This window comes from Felis catus, chromosome C2 (genome assembly GCF_018350175.1).
Source record: "Felis catus isolate Fca126 chromosome C2, F.catus_Fca126_mat1.0, whole genome shotgun sequence".
Classification (NCBI taxonomy): Eukaryota; Metazoa; Chordata; class Mammalia; order Carnivora; family Felidae; genus Felis; species Felis catus.
Window position 1 is genome coordinate 156112362 of NC_058376.1, and position 17862 is coordinate 156130223.

At 39.8% G+C, this 17862-nt stretch overlaps 1 protein-coding gene across 9 annotated transcripts in view; it reads left to right on the forward strand.

Annotated features, from left to right (window-relative positions):
* Positions 1-17862, forward strand: part of CNOT10 (CCR4-NOT transcription complex subunit 10) — a 70797-nt gene that overhangs the window by 39977 nt on the left and 12958 nt on the right. For 6 of the 9 annotated variants that reach the window (XM_006936560.4, XM_019810996.3, XM_019810997.3 and 3 more), the window contains exons 11-13: positions 2371-2492; positions 4555-4731; positions 5909-5989. In XM_006936560.4, coding sequence (XP_006936622.2) covers positions 2371-2492; positions 4555-4731; positions 5909-5989 — 380 coding nt within the window. The remainder of the gene's footprint in view (positions 1-2370; positions 2493-4554; positions 4732-5908; positions 5990-17862) is intronic. The other 3 variants (XM_006936559.4, XM_045037914.1, XM_019810995.3) reach the window with 1 other exon arrangement.

Below are 17862 nucleotides of genomic sequence, written 5' to 3' on the forward strand. Positions count from 1 at the left end.
ACAGCTCAGAACCAGGAGCCTACTTTGGATCCTGTGTCTCCCTCGCTGTCTGCCCCTGCCCCTGCCCCACACTCTCACTCTCTCTGTCTCTCTCTCTCTCTCTCTAAAAAATAAATAAACATTAAAAAGAATAAATTAAAACAATAAAGTTGTTATTTTTAGAAGTAGTACTTTTCAGACTGTCTTCATTCTGTGGATTTTATTATGAAGTCACTGCCCCATTCTGCAAAGTTCTAAACCTCTAATTTTTAAAAAATGGTGGAGATGACTTAATTGCCATAATTTGGTGGATGTCAGAATATTCAGTTTGTGCTACAAATAGGAAATATGCCAAAAATAATTATCTGTCTGTGTGCTCTCTCTTCCTTCTAAAAGGATGCTGAAGTGCCCTAAAAGACAGTTAAGACAACCCCCAAACACTCTCTAATAAAACCAGAGAGTAAAATCCCAAAAGCAGAAATTATAAACTCTAAATAAAATTCCATAAAATGTATTGAGTTGGGATAGAAGGAATGCTGAAGAAAGCAGTTTGTACCTTCAGAAATAAATTCATCTTTTAATAAAAAGAACAAGTTGGGGCACCTGGGTGGCTCAGTGAGTTGAGTGTCCAACTCTTGATTTGGGCTCAGGTCACAATCTCAGGATCATGGCATCTTAAGTGGAGCCTGCTTAAGATTCTCTCTCCCCCACTGGCCCCCTCTCTCTCTCTAAAATAAAAGTTAAGAAAAAATATCTTTTTTAAAAAGAACCAACTTAATTGTTAAATTGGTGATGCTGAGGAGATCATTTATGTCCTGTTTATCTGACGGACATTGCTTCAGACTGCTTTTGGCAGAAGTAGGGCTTACGCTTACTTGGATGGGTATAATATATGAGAGAAGATGCGCTAATTTAAAAAAAAAAACACAGACTTTACTTTAGGGAGAGTATGGAACCAATTTAAGAGAAGGCTGTTAAGGGGTGCCTGGATGGCTCAGTCGGTTGAGCATCCGACTTCAGCTCAGGTCATGATCTCGCAGTTTGTGGGTTTGAGCCCCACGTCAGGCTCTGTGCTGACAGCTCAGAGCCTGGAGCCTGCTTCGGATTCTGTGTCTCCCTCTCTCTCTGCCCCTTCCCCACTCATGCTCGCTCGCTCGCTCTCTCTCAAAAACAAATAAACATTAACAAAAATTAAAGAAAAAAAAAAGAAAGTTTATTATTGTGGATTTTTAGTTCCCTTCGGTCTTTGTTTTCATCTGTTGCACCTCCACATCTTCCTTGCGTGATCTTGTGTGACCTTACGGATCGGGAAGGAACGTATGGATGAATCATAAATTTATCACCACGAATAGGAAAAGAAGTCAGAATGGGAGTGCCTTCCAAGAATGGTTCAGAATATCCACTTTTTGTTATTTTTCATTGATCTTGCTTGGCTGCCCCCTCGACACAAAATTTCCAGTCAGAGCAGTTTTGTTGTATTTTTTAAGCACTGTGTAATACTTTCTTTTTAAAATGAATATACAGTGAATCCCTGTTTTATCAGAAGTCATGGCTGGAAGTACAACTATAGTAAAGTTCCAGTAGGAGCAGTGAGTAACAGTACAGAAACGTGCTTAGAGAAGGACTGTTTGCAGGGCAGAGTTTAGCTCTGCGAGTTCACATGGGTCGGCTCCAGTTTATTCCTGCACGTGAGAGCTGCGTGACTTTATAAAATGACGGGGTGGGATTCCACCTGCAGGCAACCCAGAGACCTCGAATGACGGGAAGGTAAATGCTGCTGGCACATTAAGTTCTCGTAGTGAGGTGATGCTGCTGTGTTCGTGAGACATCCCAACACTGTGTGTGTGTAGGTAGCTTTTACTGTTGTCGGTCTAATGTTTACAGGGTTTTAGAATTTCGATTTTCTAGAAGGAAAGAATTGTGCCCGTGTAAATGTTAACATGTAGCTTGTCCCAGTTTATATGTTGTTGAAATTTAATTAATGCTTTCAATTAAGAAAGACACGCTGGGTTCTAGGAAGTAGAGTTGCTTCCCTTTCTGAGTCTTTGTGGCTCTCCTGTTTCCTTACTCTGATGCAGCATGGTGTCCGGGGTGTAGGATATTCTAACTAGATCGTTCTAAATAAATGCTTAAGTTGTTCTTGAATTGCCTTTTTTCCTTAGAATTACCTCAGACTTCATATTAAAATATAGCATATATGACAGACTTCCCACTTCATGTACTAATTAACCATCCTTTTCTTCAGTACTGAACATATTTCCTTTATCACCAAAACTCCACATTTATGGATCATAGGAACTTCCTTGGAGTACTTCGAAAAATATTAGATCATTTTTCACATCCTGTCTTACAGTTGCATTGATTAATTGGAAATTATTTCTGTTTTTGCAGACTGCTGAACAAGAAACTAAAGGCCTTCCAAGTAAGAAAGGAATTGTACAGTCTATTGTTGGTCAAGGCTATCATCGTAAAATAGTTCTGGCATCACAGTCCATACAGAATACTGTATATAAGTAAGTATTATGCAGAGAGAGAGAAAGTGTGGATATTTGATATTATTTCTCAATGTTATTTATGTATAAAAATATGCTTAAGATTTTTCATGGGAGGAACCACTTTGCAACCAGGTTTATTTCTACTTCAACAACCAGAGCCTCATATATAAGTCCATAGTGTATATTATCTGACACAGGGTTTCGGTTTAGTCACGTATGTGCTGAGAATGTTGATGGCTCAGAGAACCCGGTCTATTCAGTTCCATTATTCAGAATGTCCAGAAGAGGGCATCTTGATGTTTCTTAAAATTTTATATAGTGTATCATTGCTGCTTTTTATTTAGGTATTTTCCCTAAACCTGATTCTTAGTATTAGGAGAAAAAAATACAAATACATAAGTAACCAAAGCAATATAAAGCTGTCACATGCAGAACCTTCAGTTGAATAGCTTTTAAATATGAACATCTTATATAAAGAAAGATTCCGGGGCGCCTGGGTGGCTTGGTCGGTTAAGCGTCCGACTTCGGCTCAGGTCATGATCTCGCGTGATCTCATGTGAGTTCGGGCCCGCGTCGGGCTCTGTGCTGACAGCTCAGAGCCTGGGGCCTGTTTCGGATTCTGTGTCTCCCTCTCTCTCTGCCCCTCCCCCGTTCATGCTCTGTTAAAAGAAAGATTCCAATTTGGAGTTGCTTTTATTTTTTTTTTTTAATTTTTTTTTCTAACGTTTATTTATTTTTGAGACAGAGAGAGACAGAGCATGAACGGGGGAAGGGCAGAGAGAGAGGGAGACACAGAATCCAAAACAGGCTCCAGGCTCTGAGCAGTCAGCAAAGAGCCCGATGCGGGGCTCAAACTCACATACCGCAAGATCGTGACCTGAGCCGAAGTCGGACGCTTAACCGACCGAGCCACCCAGGCGCCCCGGAGTTGCTATTATTTTTAAAGTAGTAGGCTTTGTAAAAAATTTGCTGTTTTTTTCCTTCCCCAAAAATAAAATTGTTCTCTACCATTTAAAAGTTTTTCCAAAGTTTTTTTTTTTTAAGTTTATTTATTTTTGAGAGAGGGGGGAGAGAGACAGAGAGACAGAGAGAGACAGAGACAAAATCCCAAGCAGTCTCCACACTACCAGCATGGAGCCCAACACGGAACTCAAACTCACAGACCCTGAGACCGTGACCTGAGCCAAAATCGAGAGTCGGACGCTTAACTGAGCCACCCAGGAGCCCCCACCCCAAAGTTTTAAAATAGTATCTGGCACACATTATTTTCGTGTTAATTTATTTCAGCTATACTGCAGACTTATTTTTTTAAAGACTTAAAATTTCAAAATTATTACTACTTTTCACTTTTTTTCCCCCTAATAAAGTTTAGTTTGGTGTATCAATAGAAAGTTATATAAATTCTCAAAAAAGGGACGCCTGGGTGGCTCAGTCAGTTGGGCGTCCGACTTTGACTCAGGTCATGATCTCACGGTTCATGGGTTCAAGCCCCGCGACGGGCTCTGTGCTGACAGCTTGGAGCCTGCTTGGGATTCTGTGTCTCCTCCTCTCTCTGCCCCTTCCCTGCTCATGCTCTGTCTCTCTGTGTCTCAATAATAAATAAACGTTTAAAAAAAATAATAAATTTTAAAAAATAAAAGAAAGTAACATAAAATCTCAAAAAAAATATTGTAAGGCAAAACAAAGCATTTTCGAAAACGAGGATCAACTGAAACAAGGCTCAGGTGTAACCTTTCTTTCCCGTTCTTACTATACCTGTCCTGGCCCTTGTTACAATTTTCCTTACCTGTAACTCCTCTGTTGTATTAACACGGGCACTGCAGATCACCTCCAAGTTGTTTTCCATCCCTAGTCCCATTCCTGGAGATACAACTGGGTATTATTCATGCTTCCTACACTTGATATGCGCCGTTTAGGATTTGGGTGCTTTGGCATTCTCTTGGAGTGGCTTGTTTTCAAATTTTTCCCTGTCGGAAGGCACATTTTCATTCATAATTCTATTGGTTTTATTCCCGAGAACAGAAAAGTCTTACTACTTTTTATGTTATTTACTTAGCTAATTCAGTTTTACTCTTTCAAGCGATGGACAGTCTTCAGCCATTCCTGTAGCCAGCATGGAGTTTGCAGCCATCTGTCTCCGAAACGCCTTGCTGCTCTTACCGGAAGAACAGCAAGATCCGAAGCAGGAAAATGGGTCTAAAAATAGTAACCAATTAGGTGGGAACACGGAGAGCAGCGAAAGCGGCGAAACTTGCAGGTATTCTAATCCCTTGGACCCCCTTTGGTGAAGCCCCTCAGGACTTCTTCGTGAGCCCCTTTGTCCTACAGATGAATTCTTAAAATCTCCAGACTGAATTTCCTAAATCCCCTGTTTTGAATAAGAAGAAAGGAAAGTATGAATGTTAAGTATTTCTGGAAGGGAGAAATGAAGTGAAGGCCAAGTGAGGACAGAACCTTGGGAGAGAAGAGTGGAAAGAAACAGCTTTTCATTGACAGGAGATACAGCTGTAAAGAAATCCTTTCGCACTCAGAGATAGGGCTTTGTTTTTACTTTTATTAAAGTAAATACTTAAATCCTAAAACTTCTCACTTCTTCTGTCCTTTGCCTTTTGTCTTAACATACCATAAATCACTAACCTCTAGAATATTTCTATTAATTTCTAGGTTTTTTTGTATAAATGTTATACCAATCTCTAGAAACTAAGAGAGTTTCTAGTAATCATAAAACACCATCATATATAAAGTTATTTTTACACATAGCACCTTTAAATTCAAGTGTTTCCTCCCAGCATTTTTTCTGGATTATTATAAAAATACATTCATTAAAGAAAATTTGAAACAAAACTGTGGGGTTTTTTCCGCCTCCATCAAGAGGTTATCTTTTACTGTAGTTGATACAAAAAAAAAAAAAAAGCAATCAGAAGAATGAGAAATGTGTGAAAATACGAGAGTGGTCTCCTTTGTAGAGATATTGTTTACAATTAGAAATTTAAAAAAAAATTTTTTTAATGTTTTATTTTTGAGACAGAGAAAGACCATGAGCAGGAGAGGGTCAGAGAGCAAGGGAGACACAGAATCCGAAGCAGGCTCCAGGCTCTGAGTTGTCAGCACAGGGCCCGACACGGGGCTCGAACTCACAAACCACGAGATCATGATCTGAGCTGAAGTCAGACACCTAACTGAAAGAGCCACCCAGACACCCCAACAATTAGATATTTTTGAAAGCAATATTGTGTATTGGAGAAAAGAAGCTGAAATACAGTATAGCTTTAACACACTGGTGTTACCAAGTTACTAAGCATGTTTTCATTGGTTGTTTTGGCTCTTTTGCATTTTTGGCATAAAAAATTGCATGGGAGTGGGGATCGGGCAACCAAATTTTGTATTTAATTGCTTATTTGCTCTTCATAATTCAGAGTCTGTCTTTATTTTAGCAGTAAAAGCCATGATGGAGATAAGTTCATTCCAGCTCCACCTTCCTCTCCATTGAGAAAACAGGAATTAGAAAACTTAAAGTAAGTATGTAAACAAAAGTTAGCATAGCAGCTACTGCATGTTATTTTTAATCTTTATTTTGTTGATATTGTGAATGGTATTGGTGGAGTGTCAAATGTTAAACCAGTCTTTCAATCTTGTGATAAACCCTACTAGTCAGAATGTATTATCTTTTTTTATAAATTTTTTTTAATGTTTATTTATGTTTGAAAGAGAAAGAGCACGAGCAGGGCAAGGGTGGAGAGAGAGGGAAACACAGAATCTGAAGCAGGCTGTCAGCACAGAGCCCCAACTCAAGGCTCGAACCCACAAACCACGAGATAATGGCCTGAGCCAAAGTCAGACCCTCAACCGACTGAGCCACCCAGGTGCCCCTTTTTAAATTTTTTTTAATGTTTCTTTATTGTTAGAGAGTGTGCAGGTTGGGGAGGGGCAGAGAGAGAGAGGGAGGCACAGAGCCAGACGTAGGGCTCAAACCCACAAACCTTGAGATCGTGACCTGAGCTGAAGTCAGATGCTTAACTGACTGAGCCACCCAGGTGCACCCAGAATTTCATTTTTTAAGTATCAAATTTATCACTGCTCTTACTTTTTATCCATTTCATGTAATGTGTAGAAAGGCCTTCTTGCCTCCAAGGTTTAGAAAATAATTCACACATGTGTTCTAGCACTGCCACAACCACCAATCTAAATTTTTGTTTCATGTAGAATTTTGTTTTATCTAAATGAACAAGGTTTAGGAATCTATCCTGTGTCTAATTTTTCATAGTAGTCCATTTGGTTAAGTTAATTTAACTTTCAAAATAAAGCATGAAACAAAACTATGAATGTTGAGATTTTATGTGTAAACATTTAAAATTACACTTTTATAAAATAACATGTATATGTCTGTTTGCAAAAAAAAAAAAAAAATCTGGGAAGGATCTGTGTCAAAACCTTCGTAGTGGTTATTCCTGAATGGTGGAATAACTGATTTTCATTTTCTTACTGGATGTGTTTTTTTTCCTAACTCTTTAAGAAAGGAAGATATTTCCTTAATGTTAGTGATGCCCCTCCTTGCATACCTAGTGTTTTTGGAGGAAGATTGGCCAGCCGGATGTGCCATTTTCTCTCTTCTCCCTCCCCTCTCCTCCCCCCCCCCCCCCCCCCCAGTTAAATAAAGATACGCCATTTTCTGATCATATGTTGTCAGATCAGCGTGTTCACAGCAGGGCATTGCTGTCCGTGAGCTCGGGGTGCCACGCGCCATGTTCACCTAAACAGCAAGTGTTTATCTCTTTATTTTACTCTGTTGAAGTATACCATAAATTCACACTATGCAGTAATGCCTTCTCTGGCCTGGGTTTTATTATCAGGAGGGAAGAATTCTCTGATTATAGAGAGGAAAATCTTAAATTTCAAATTTAGTTAGAAACGGGGAGTTGGTCATTTAAGATACATTTTGAAAGTAGTGTTTTGGGGGGGGTTTTTTGTTGTTTTTTTTTAATTTGACAAAGATAAATGTTTTATTCAGTAATCTTTAGAGTAAAATTTCTTGAATTCTCTTGTAGTGATAAGATAGCAAGAAAATAAAAGTACTGTAACAAAAACAAAATATCAGAAGAAGGTTGCCATTGAATACATTAAAATTGAATTTTTAAAAAGCAGTCAAATTCCAACAGTATACCTAAAACTCACTGTGCTAGATTTTTGTCCTGAGTAGAAATGTGTAAAAACAAAGCAGGTTATGTAAAGCTAAACTGTATTTGGTATAAAGTGAGCTGGTAAGGAGGAGGTGGATTGTCATGTTCAGCCAGGACGATATTTGGGAAAATGCTTTATTGCCAGAAAATACACTGTTTTCCCCCAGTATTACTGCTTAATGTCTTCTAGAGATGTCTCTATGGAGCCACCTGTATTTCATGTTTGTCTAAGGGTTCATTTAGTTTCAATAGGTTATTTTGTATGGTAAAAATCTCAGTACAAAGTGTTATGTGGTGTAGGGGTGCCTGGCTGGCTTATTTGGAAGAACATGGACTCTTGATCCGCAGGGTCATGAGTTCAAGCCCCCACATCGGGGCAAGTAAAGTATTAAAAAGAAAAAAAAATGACATAGTGTAAAGTAAAATTTGACCCATCACAGTCCTCTGTTTCCAAGATCTTCCAGAGGAATGACCAGTGACTGGTTTCTGTTATATCCTTCCGGTGAGATTTCTCAGTCATATGTCAGCAAATGGATATATGGGATTTTTTAAGTTTTATTTCATTTATTTCGAGAGAGAGAGAGTGTGCACTTGCATGCATGCACATGAGTCGAGGAGGGCGGAGAGAGAGAGAGGGAGAATCCCAGGCAGGCTTCTTGCTCCCATGACCTGTGAGATCACAATCTGAGCCAAAATGCAAAGTCCAGCGCTTAACCGACCGAGCCACCCAGGCATTCCTGTGGTATTTTGCACACTAACAGTTGTATAGTGTCCACCTTGTTCTGTACCCTGCTTTTCCCATTTGACACTGTGTCGTTAGAGATTGCTCTGTATTGGGACAAACCTCTGTTTCACTCTTCATAATAGGGGCATAAAATTACATTCTATGGATATGACATGTATCATTCTTTTTAGCTGTTGATAGTGTTTTCAGTCTTTGATGTTACACATAATGCTGCAGTAAGTATCACTGGACACAGTTCTTAAGGAGAATCCTTAATGAAGAGAGCATTTAAGCAGTTTTTAGATTTAATTTTTACAAATTTATTTGAGTGTTGTATTAATCTTAGGGTTGTCTTATGCATGCGATTAACAAGTATTTTATTCCATGATGGTCGAACGGCTGCAGAGCTGTGTAAATTAATCTTGCATTCTTAAAGTGGCATTAAAGAGAAGGGTACGTGTGGGATGTTCTACTTCCTCTCAGAGTTTTGTACCTCACGTGGCACAGCTCTTGGCTTTCCACGTGTCCTGGTGGGAGGACTGGTGATTTCTAGAGAAAAGAACATCACTTCCCTATTTTTGTGGAAAGGGACAGAGGGCCTCCCTGGGGAATTCCGTCATCATAAAGGGAGGTAAAGATGGGTTTGCGCGAATCTGTTAACCTTTTTTTTCATGGAGCAGACGGGAGAAAGGAAGTGGGACAAGATGGAAGGAGCCTTAGGGTAGATTCATAAAAAGAACTGCTGTGCAGGATAGCAGTCATGGTAATGTGGAGACAAATGGTGCAGGGAAGGAGTTGTGAAAGATTTGTGGGTAATTTCCCAAGCTATAAAGGCTCCTAATGCAGTTGGGCGTGTTAAAGGGCAGCTCTGTGGCAGGGGCCAGCTGTCCTCTGTGGAAGGAAGGGCACTGAGCGCATTGGTTTGCTGTTAAGATCATGGAATTCTTAGAGATTTCATCCACTTCTGACCTGCATTCTTTTATGTGATTGGAAAAGTGTGTGACTAGTGTATACTTTAGTTTTTATGGACTATTCTATTTGACCCCTTGTGCTCTGTAATACCCAAGACACCAATGTAAAACCTCATTTCCTATTTTCAGCATAACTAATATGCAGTAAATTATCATGAGTGTTCTAATGGCTGCTGCTTATAGTATGGGTTCACAGCCTCTCGAGTACTTTCTTTTTTTTTCATTTCTATATAAATGAAGATGGGTTCCAAAAGATACTCATTCTAACCAAGTTTCAGACAGATCTGTTTTGAAGGAATTGTGAGATTCTGTATTAGAGTTAAGATAGTTTTCAGAAAAATATTCTCTCAGTTAAACCAGATTTGCCCCAAATCAGGAAAATGTGTCAGAAATTAACGAGGCAGTTTAATTGTGAAGCTCAGATGAACGCTGTTAGAATATTGTTCAGTTCCTGAATCTGTCAGAGCTCTGCAAAGCCATCCGTTTCATCCAGTTAAGAAAGCATACACACGTTCTACAGCCTTAAATTAAATAAATGCGGTGACAACATTTTCAAATAAAAGGTGACTCTACTTCTAGGTACTTACCCAAGGGAAATCAAAGCTTGTCTGCACAATAAGTAATAGCAGCTTTACTCATGATAGACAAAAACCGGAGATAGTGCAGATAACCATTAGTAGGAGAATGGGTAACTACATTGTAATCCACTTTATACTACTCAGCTATAAAAAACAACAAATTAATGGGGTGTCTGGGTGGCTCGTGTGGTTAAGCATCTAACTCTTTTTTTATGTGTTTCTTTTTGAAAGTTTATTTGAGAGAGAAAGAGAACCCTCATGTGTGCGAGCAGGGGAGGGGCAAAGAGAGAGGTCCACACAGGCTCTCTCCCGGCAACACAGAGTCCAGTGTGGGCCTTGATCTCCTGACCCGGGAGATCATGACCTGAGGCGAAACCAAGAGTCAGATGCTCAACCTTCTGAGCCACCCTGACACCCATGTCTGCCTCTTGTTTTCAGCTCAGGTCATGATCCCAAAGCTGTGGGGGGATTGAGTTGTGCGTCAGGCTCCGTGCTGAGCGTGGAACCTGCTTGAGATTCTCTTTCTCCCTCTGTCCCTCTCCCCCACTCTTGTGCGCCCGCTCGCTTTCTCTCTCTCTCCTCTCAAAACATCAACAACAAATTATTGATACTTAAGTCAATATGAATGAATCTCAAAACATTCCGTGTTTCTGCGGCGCTTGGGTGGCTCAGTTGGTCAAGTGTTCAGCTGAAGTCATGATCTTGTGATTTGTGGGTTCAGGCTCTGCCTTGGGCTCTGTGCTGACAGCTCAGAGCCTGGAGCCTGCTCCCGATTCTGTGTCTGCCTCTCTCTCTCTCTGCATCTCTCTCTCTCTCCCTCTCAAAAATAAACATCAAAATTTTTTTAAAAAACCATTGTTTTTCTTCTCCTGCAGTGTGAAGTTCATGCTGTATGGTTCCATTTATGCCATTCTGTGCCAGGCAAAAACTACGAAACAAATTTAGGTTGATAGAAATCGCAGCAGTGGTGGGGCAGAATTGACTAGAAGGATCTTTCTGGGGTGGTGGAAATGTTCTGTATCTTGATTGGGCTAGTGGTTACATGTATACGTCCAAACTCATCAAATTGTACCCTTAAAGTTATGCATTTTGCTGTATATAAATTAATCGCTCTTAAACTTTTAAGGTTTTGGGGCACATGGGTGGTTAAGTCAGTAGAGCATGTGACTTTCATCTTGGGGTTCTGAGTTCAAGCCCCACATTGGGGGTAGAGATGACTGAAAAAAAAACTAAAACGTTAAGGTATTTTGAAATTTTGCAAAAAGTAATACAATTCTGCATATATGATGTTGGGAAATATAACCAGTAATGATTCATACCTGGTCAGTTCCACATTCTGGCATGTCATGGAAAGCTCAGTTTCTTAACGAAAAGAGAATTCTTGCCACGTACTCCGTGGACCCTACGGTTGTGGTACGGGGTGGCACAGCCACTCCCACATCTCTACCAAGCACGTGGAAGGCGCACTGTTTAATGTGTGATGCCAGGGGTTTCGAAACTCACTGCCAATGCTGCTTAAAATGTGTCAGCAACTTTTTTTACATTACATGTTGAAATGATATTTTATGTATATTGGGTTATTTTAAATACGCTAAAACTAATTTCCCCTGTTTCTTCTACCTTCTTTAATGTTTCTATTAGAAAATTTATCTATTTTTTTTTTTAATGTTTATTTATTTTTGAGACAGAGACAGAGCATGAATGGGGGAGGGGCAGAGAGAGAGGGAGACGCAGAATCTGAAGCAGGCTCCCGGCTCTGAGCTGTCAGCACAGAGCCCAACATGGGGCTCGAACTCATGGAGTGTGAGATCATGACCTGAGCTGAAGTCGGACGCTCAACCGACTGAGCCACCCAGGCGCCCCTCTATTAGAAAATTTAAAAGTATATTCCCTGCTCCAATTACATTTCTGTTGGACAGTGCTGCTCTGAGGTTTCGGAACTGTGTTTGAAGTGTTTATATTCACACATGGTTTTCACAAATATGTAATACTGTTTCTGTGCCAGCTTCCTCACATGCCATTTATTTTAGCTGAATATCTCAGAAACATTTTTTTTTTTTAATTTACATCCAAGTTAGCATATAGTGCAACAATGATTTTAGGAGTAGATTCCTTAATGCCTCTTAACCCATTTAGCCCATCCCTCTCCCACAACCCTTCCATTAACCCTCCATTTGTTCTCCATATTTAAGACTCTCTTATGTTTTGTCCCCCTCCCTGTTTTTATGTTATTTTTTTCCCCTTCCCTTATGTCCATCTGTTTTGTCTCTTAAAGTCCTCGTATGAATGAAGTCGTATGATTTTTGTCTTTCTCTGACTAATTTCACTTAGCATAATACCCTCCAGTTCCATCCACGTAGTTGCAAATGGCAAGATTTCATTCTTTTTGGTTGCCGAGTAATACTCCATTGTGTGTATATACCACATCTTCTTTATCCATTCATCCGTCAATGGACATTTGGGCTCTTTCCATACTTTGGCTGTTGTGGATAGTGCTGCTATAAACATGGGGGTGCATGTGCCCCTTCGAAACAGCACACCTGGATCCCCTGGATAAATACCTGGTAGTACAATTGCTGGGTCGTAGGGTAGTTCTATTTTTAATTTTTTGAGGAACCTCCATACTGTTTTCCAGAGTGGCTGCACCAGCTTGCATTCCCACCAACAATGCAAAAGAGATCCTCTTTCTCCACATCCTCGCCAACATCTGTTGGTGCCTGAGTTATTGTTAGCCATTCTGACAGGTGTGAGGTGGTATCTCATTGTGGTTTTGATTTCTATTTCCCTGATGATGAGCGATGTTGAGCATTTTTTCATGTGTCGGTTGGCCATCTGGATGTCGTCTTTGGAGAAGTGTCTATTCACATCTTTTGCCCATTTCTTCACTGGATTATTTGTTTTTTGGGTGTTGAGTTTGATAAGTTCTTTGTAGATTTTGGATACTAACCCTTTATCTGATATGTCGTTTGCAAATGTCTTCTCCCATTCCGTCAGTTGCCTTTTATTTTTGCTGATTGTTTCCTTCGCTGTGCAGAAGCTTTTAATTTTGACGAGGTCCCAGTAGTTCATTTTTGCTTTGGCTTCCCTTGCCTCTGGAGACATGTTGAGTAAGAAGTTGCTGTGGCCAAGATCAAAGAGGTTTTTGCCCGCTTTCTCCTTGAGGATTTTGATGGCTTCCTGTCTTACGTTTAGGTCTTTCATCCATTTTGAATTTATTTTTGTGTCTGGTGTAAGAAATTGGTCCAGGTTCATTTCTCTGCATGTCGCTGTCTGGTTTTCCCAGCACCACTTACTGAAGAGACTGTCTTTATTCCATGGGATATTCTTTCCTGCTTTGTCAAAGATTAGTTGGCCATACGTTTGTGGGTCCATTTCTGGGTTCTCTATTCTGTTCCATTGATCTGAGTGTCTATTTTTGTGCCAGTACCATCCTGTCTTGATGATTACATCTTTGTAATACAGCTTAAAGTCTGACATTTTTGTCTTTAAAAGGCCTAATGTCCAAATGAATCTTAGAATGAAGACAGTTGTGCAGGATTGATATTTTGGCTCTCTGCTTTGATTGAAATATGAATGTTTCCACATGCATTTGAGAGATCATGATTTTCTTGTAAACAATTAGTTATAAAGGCATTCTTTTCTTTTAATCTTTCTAATTTAAAACAAAAAACAAAACAGCCAAACATTTACTGTCTACTGATACATTATGGGTTTTTTTTTCATTTTTGTTAAGTTTGTTTATTTTGAGAGAGGCAGAGAGAGAGGGAGAGAGAGAGTCCCAAGTAGGCTCCACACTGTCAGCATAGAGCCCAGTCGTGACCTGAGCCGAGATCGAGAGTCAGATGTTCAACTGACTGAGCCACCCGGGTGCCCTTTACCTTACGTTTTAAAAATGGATTTATTGAGATAGAACTCAAAAATCATACAATTTGCCCTTTTAAAATTTACAATCCAGTGGTTTTTAGTATATTCACAGAGTTGTGCAACCATCACGACAGCCACTTTTAGAACACTTTATCACCTCAGAAAGAAACCAGGCACCCTTTTCACTGTCCTTCCTCTGCCCCCAGTCTGCTCCCCAGCCCTCATTAATGTACCTTCTAACTCTATGGATTTTTCTGTTCTGGACATTCATATGAGTGGAATCAAAGTAATATGTGGGCTTTTATGACTGGCTTCTTTCACTTAGGGTAATGTTTTCAGGGTTCATCCAAGTCGTAGCATGTACCATAGTCATTTTTATTGCTGAATAATATTTCATCATATGGATATACCTTATTTATCCATTCATCCATTGGAAGACATTTGGATTATTTGTCTGTTTTTAAGATTTTTTTTATTTCTTTACTTTTAAGTAATCTCCACACCCAACGTGGGGCTCAAACTTAAAACCCTGAGATCAAGAGTCATGTGCTCTACCAACTGAGCCAGCCAGGCACCCCTGGATTATTTGTCTTAAAGCTATTGTGAATAATGCTGCTCTCTGCATTTGTGTACAAATTTCTGTGTAGGCGTATGTTTTTGCCTTTCTTGGATATTTACCTAGAAGTAGAATTGCCAGGTCACATAGTAATTCTGTTTCTCATTTGAGCAATTGCCAGACTGTTTCCTAAAAGGGTCGTACCATTTTATAATCCCACCAACAGAATGTGAGGATTCCAGTTTGTTCACATCCTCACCAGCACTTGTTATTTGCCCGCAGTTTGATTGCACATTGTTGTGGGTGTGAACTGGCGTCTCGAGGTGGGTTAGTTTTGCCTTTCCCTGAAGACTAATGATGTTGAGCTTCTTGTCATGTGCTCATTGGGCATTTGTGTATCTTCCTGGAAGAAATGTTCATGCACATCCTTTGCCTATTTTGTAATTGGGTTATTACCCTTTTATTGTTGACTTGTAAGAGTTCTTTACGTATTTCAGACACAAGACCCTTATCAGATACGTGATTTACAGATATTTTTTCCCATTCTGTGGGTTGTCTTCTCACTTTTTTGAAGGTAGCTTTAAAAGTTTTTCATTTTAATTGAGGTTAAAAAAAATAGAATTGAGGTAAAAGTTTTTCATTTCAGTGATACTCAACTTACCTATTTTTTTTTCTTTGATCATGCTTTCTGTGTCATATCTCAGAATCCTTTACCAAGTCCAAGGTCATGTTGGTTTACCCCTATGTTTTCCTCTAAGACTTTTATAGTTTCGGCTGTTACATTTAGGTCTTTGATCCATTTTGAGTTAACTTACATATGATAAGAGGTAAGGTCTCAGCTTAATTCTTTTGCATACTAATACCTTACTAACAGTAAAGAAGTAAGTTCATATGATCAGTCACATACTAACTTTTCATTATTGCTTAGTGGTTGAATAGCAGTCTTGGGTATGTACTGAGTCTGCATTTAATAGGGCATCTTTGTTATTCATTCTGAGATTGTGATATTAGCTGAACCTTTAATTTCTGAAACAAATGGAATCTGTCTAGAACTTGGGGGAAAAAAGTGTAACAGAACTGAAAAATAATAGGAAATAATTTGGGGGCCCACATGGGAAATGTCTGTATGAGAAAATTTTAATTACAGCATACAAAATAAAAGTGAAATTTCAATTTGTCTTTTTTTTTAAGAAACCATAAAAATGGATAAAAAGAAAGTGCTCAGATCAAATTTAATTAAGCCCAGTTATTTAACAAGTATAAATTAAGGAACTTTAATGAGTTCATTTAGACTCTGGTACTAAGTGAGTGATTTCCCATTCAGTTAAAAGGGACCTCTTAAGACCCAGCTTTTATGGGAAAAAGATGAATCAAACAAATGCTTAATAACATAAATATGACAGACAGTTCTAGTGTACTTAATCCTATTTTGGGGTGCTTAGATGGCTCAGTCGGTTAAGCATCTGACTTTGGCTCAGGTCGTGGTCTCCGGGTTCGTGGGTTCAAGCCCGCATTGGACTCCATGTTGACTGTATGGAGCCTGCTTGGGATTCTCTCTCTCTCTCTCTCTCTCTCTCTCTCTCTCTCTCTTTCTCTCTCTCTCTCTCTCTCCCTACCTACCTACCTACCTACCACTTGTACACTCTCTCTTTCTCTCACAATAAATAAATAAACAAACAAAAAAAGAATCCTGTTTGTTTTCGGTTTTAGTCCAGTGGTTATATTCTAGCTCATGAGACCTACCTGAAACGGAATTATGGCTAATAATCTTTTGGACCTGTTGTTGCTCTTACAACCGAGTATGTGGTCCTTACTGAAATGTGTCCATTTAGAATCAACTCTACCAAAGAAGGAACATGCCTGTGTGACATTTCTTTCGCATTATCAGCAGGGTTCGGATAATTCTTCGGTCGTCTGCCATTCTGTGGAAGCCCCATAGGGCCACCGAGCCATTTAACAAATCATTTAACCCCTCTAGGCCTTACTGTTCTTTTTTGTCAAGTAAGCGAATGGGGTTGGGTGGTCTTCAAGTCCTGTGTATAAAATGCTGTGTCTGTGGCTTCAGGAATCTTATTTGCTGCCTAGGCTAGGACTGGGTCCTTTGGGATGGTAGATTTGGTTGAAAAAACCTTTTTTCAGCTTCTTTGTGCTGGGCTTCTGTTTGTTTTGGATTTGGGGTGTGTGAGTAAGCTTTTTGGCAGAAAACTGTTATTAGAAAGCAAAATGTTTATGGAAGACATGAAGTGAAAAACTTATTTAACTCTTAAATTTTCTTAAGATTTGAGAGTTGACAAGTTTAACATTTTGGAGATTATTGTAAATACATGGAAATAGTTTGAAAGATTTTTTTTTTTAAGTAGGCTCCATACGCACAGTCAGGCTTGAACTCATGACCCCAAGATCAAGAGTTGTGTGACCTACCAACTGAGCCAGCCAGGCGCCCTCATTATTATTATTATTATTATTATTATTATTATTATTATTATTTTTAATTATAAAATCTAGTACCATAACCAGCTTGGAAGAAATCCTTTTTTATTTTTATTTTTTAACATTTATTTATTTTTGAGAGACAGAGTGAGACAGAGCACAAGTTGGGGAGGGGCAGAGAGAGAGGGAGACACAGAATCCAAAGCAGGCTCCAGGCTCCAAGCTGTCAGCACAGAGCCCGACGCGGGGCTCGAACTCACAGACTGCAAGATCATGACCTGAGCCGAAGTCGGACGCTTAAGCCACTGAGCCACCCAGGTGCTCCCGTTTGTATTTTTTTTTATGTTTGTTTATTTTTGAGAAAGAGAGTATATGCAAGCCGGGAAGGGGCAGAAGGTGGGGCCAGAGGATCCGAAGCTGGCACTGTGCTGACCGAGCCCGTTGCAGGTCTCGAACTCACAAACCGTGAGATCATGAGCTAAGTCAAAGTTGGACACTCAACTGACTGAGCCACCCAAGGTGACCCAGAAGAAATTCTGTGTTGGATTTTTTGTGTGTTTAATGTTTGTCTATTTATTTTTGAGAGAGAGCAAGCACGGGCAGTAGAGGAGCAGAGAGAGAGGGAGGCAGAGTCCCAAGCAGGCTCCGTGCTGTCAGTGCAGAGCCTGATGCAGGACTCGAGCCCACAAACCGTGAAATCGTGACCTGAGCTGAAATCAAGAGTCAGACGTTCAACCAGCTGAGCCACCCAGGCGCCCCTCTTCATTGGATTTTTTGGGGCCAATTTTTCAAACAATGTTAGCTATAAGATTGCTTTGTAAATGTATTGTCCTTTGACAAATGGTGAGTAAGTTTACCCCCATTTTAGCCTCTCTTAATAAGGGTTAAACGATTTCAGACATTTGTTTTACATTCATTTAACTCACAGTGTGTGTGGCTTGGCAGATTTTGATGCCCAGTCTTACATGGCTTGTTGCTGTAATTTGGTGCTTTAAGGAAAGTCCTCACCCCCATTTCTTTCCTTTCTCTTTTCTTGTCTTTTTTGTTCTCTCCTTTCCGAGGGTTGGCGGTCTGTGGACCCAGAGCGA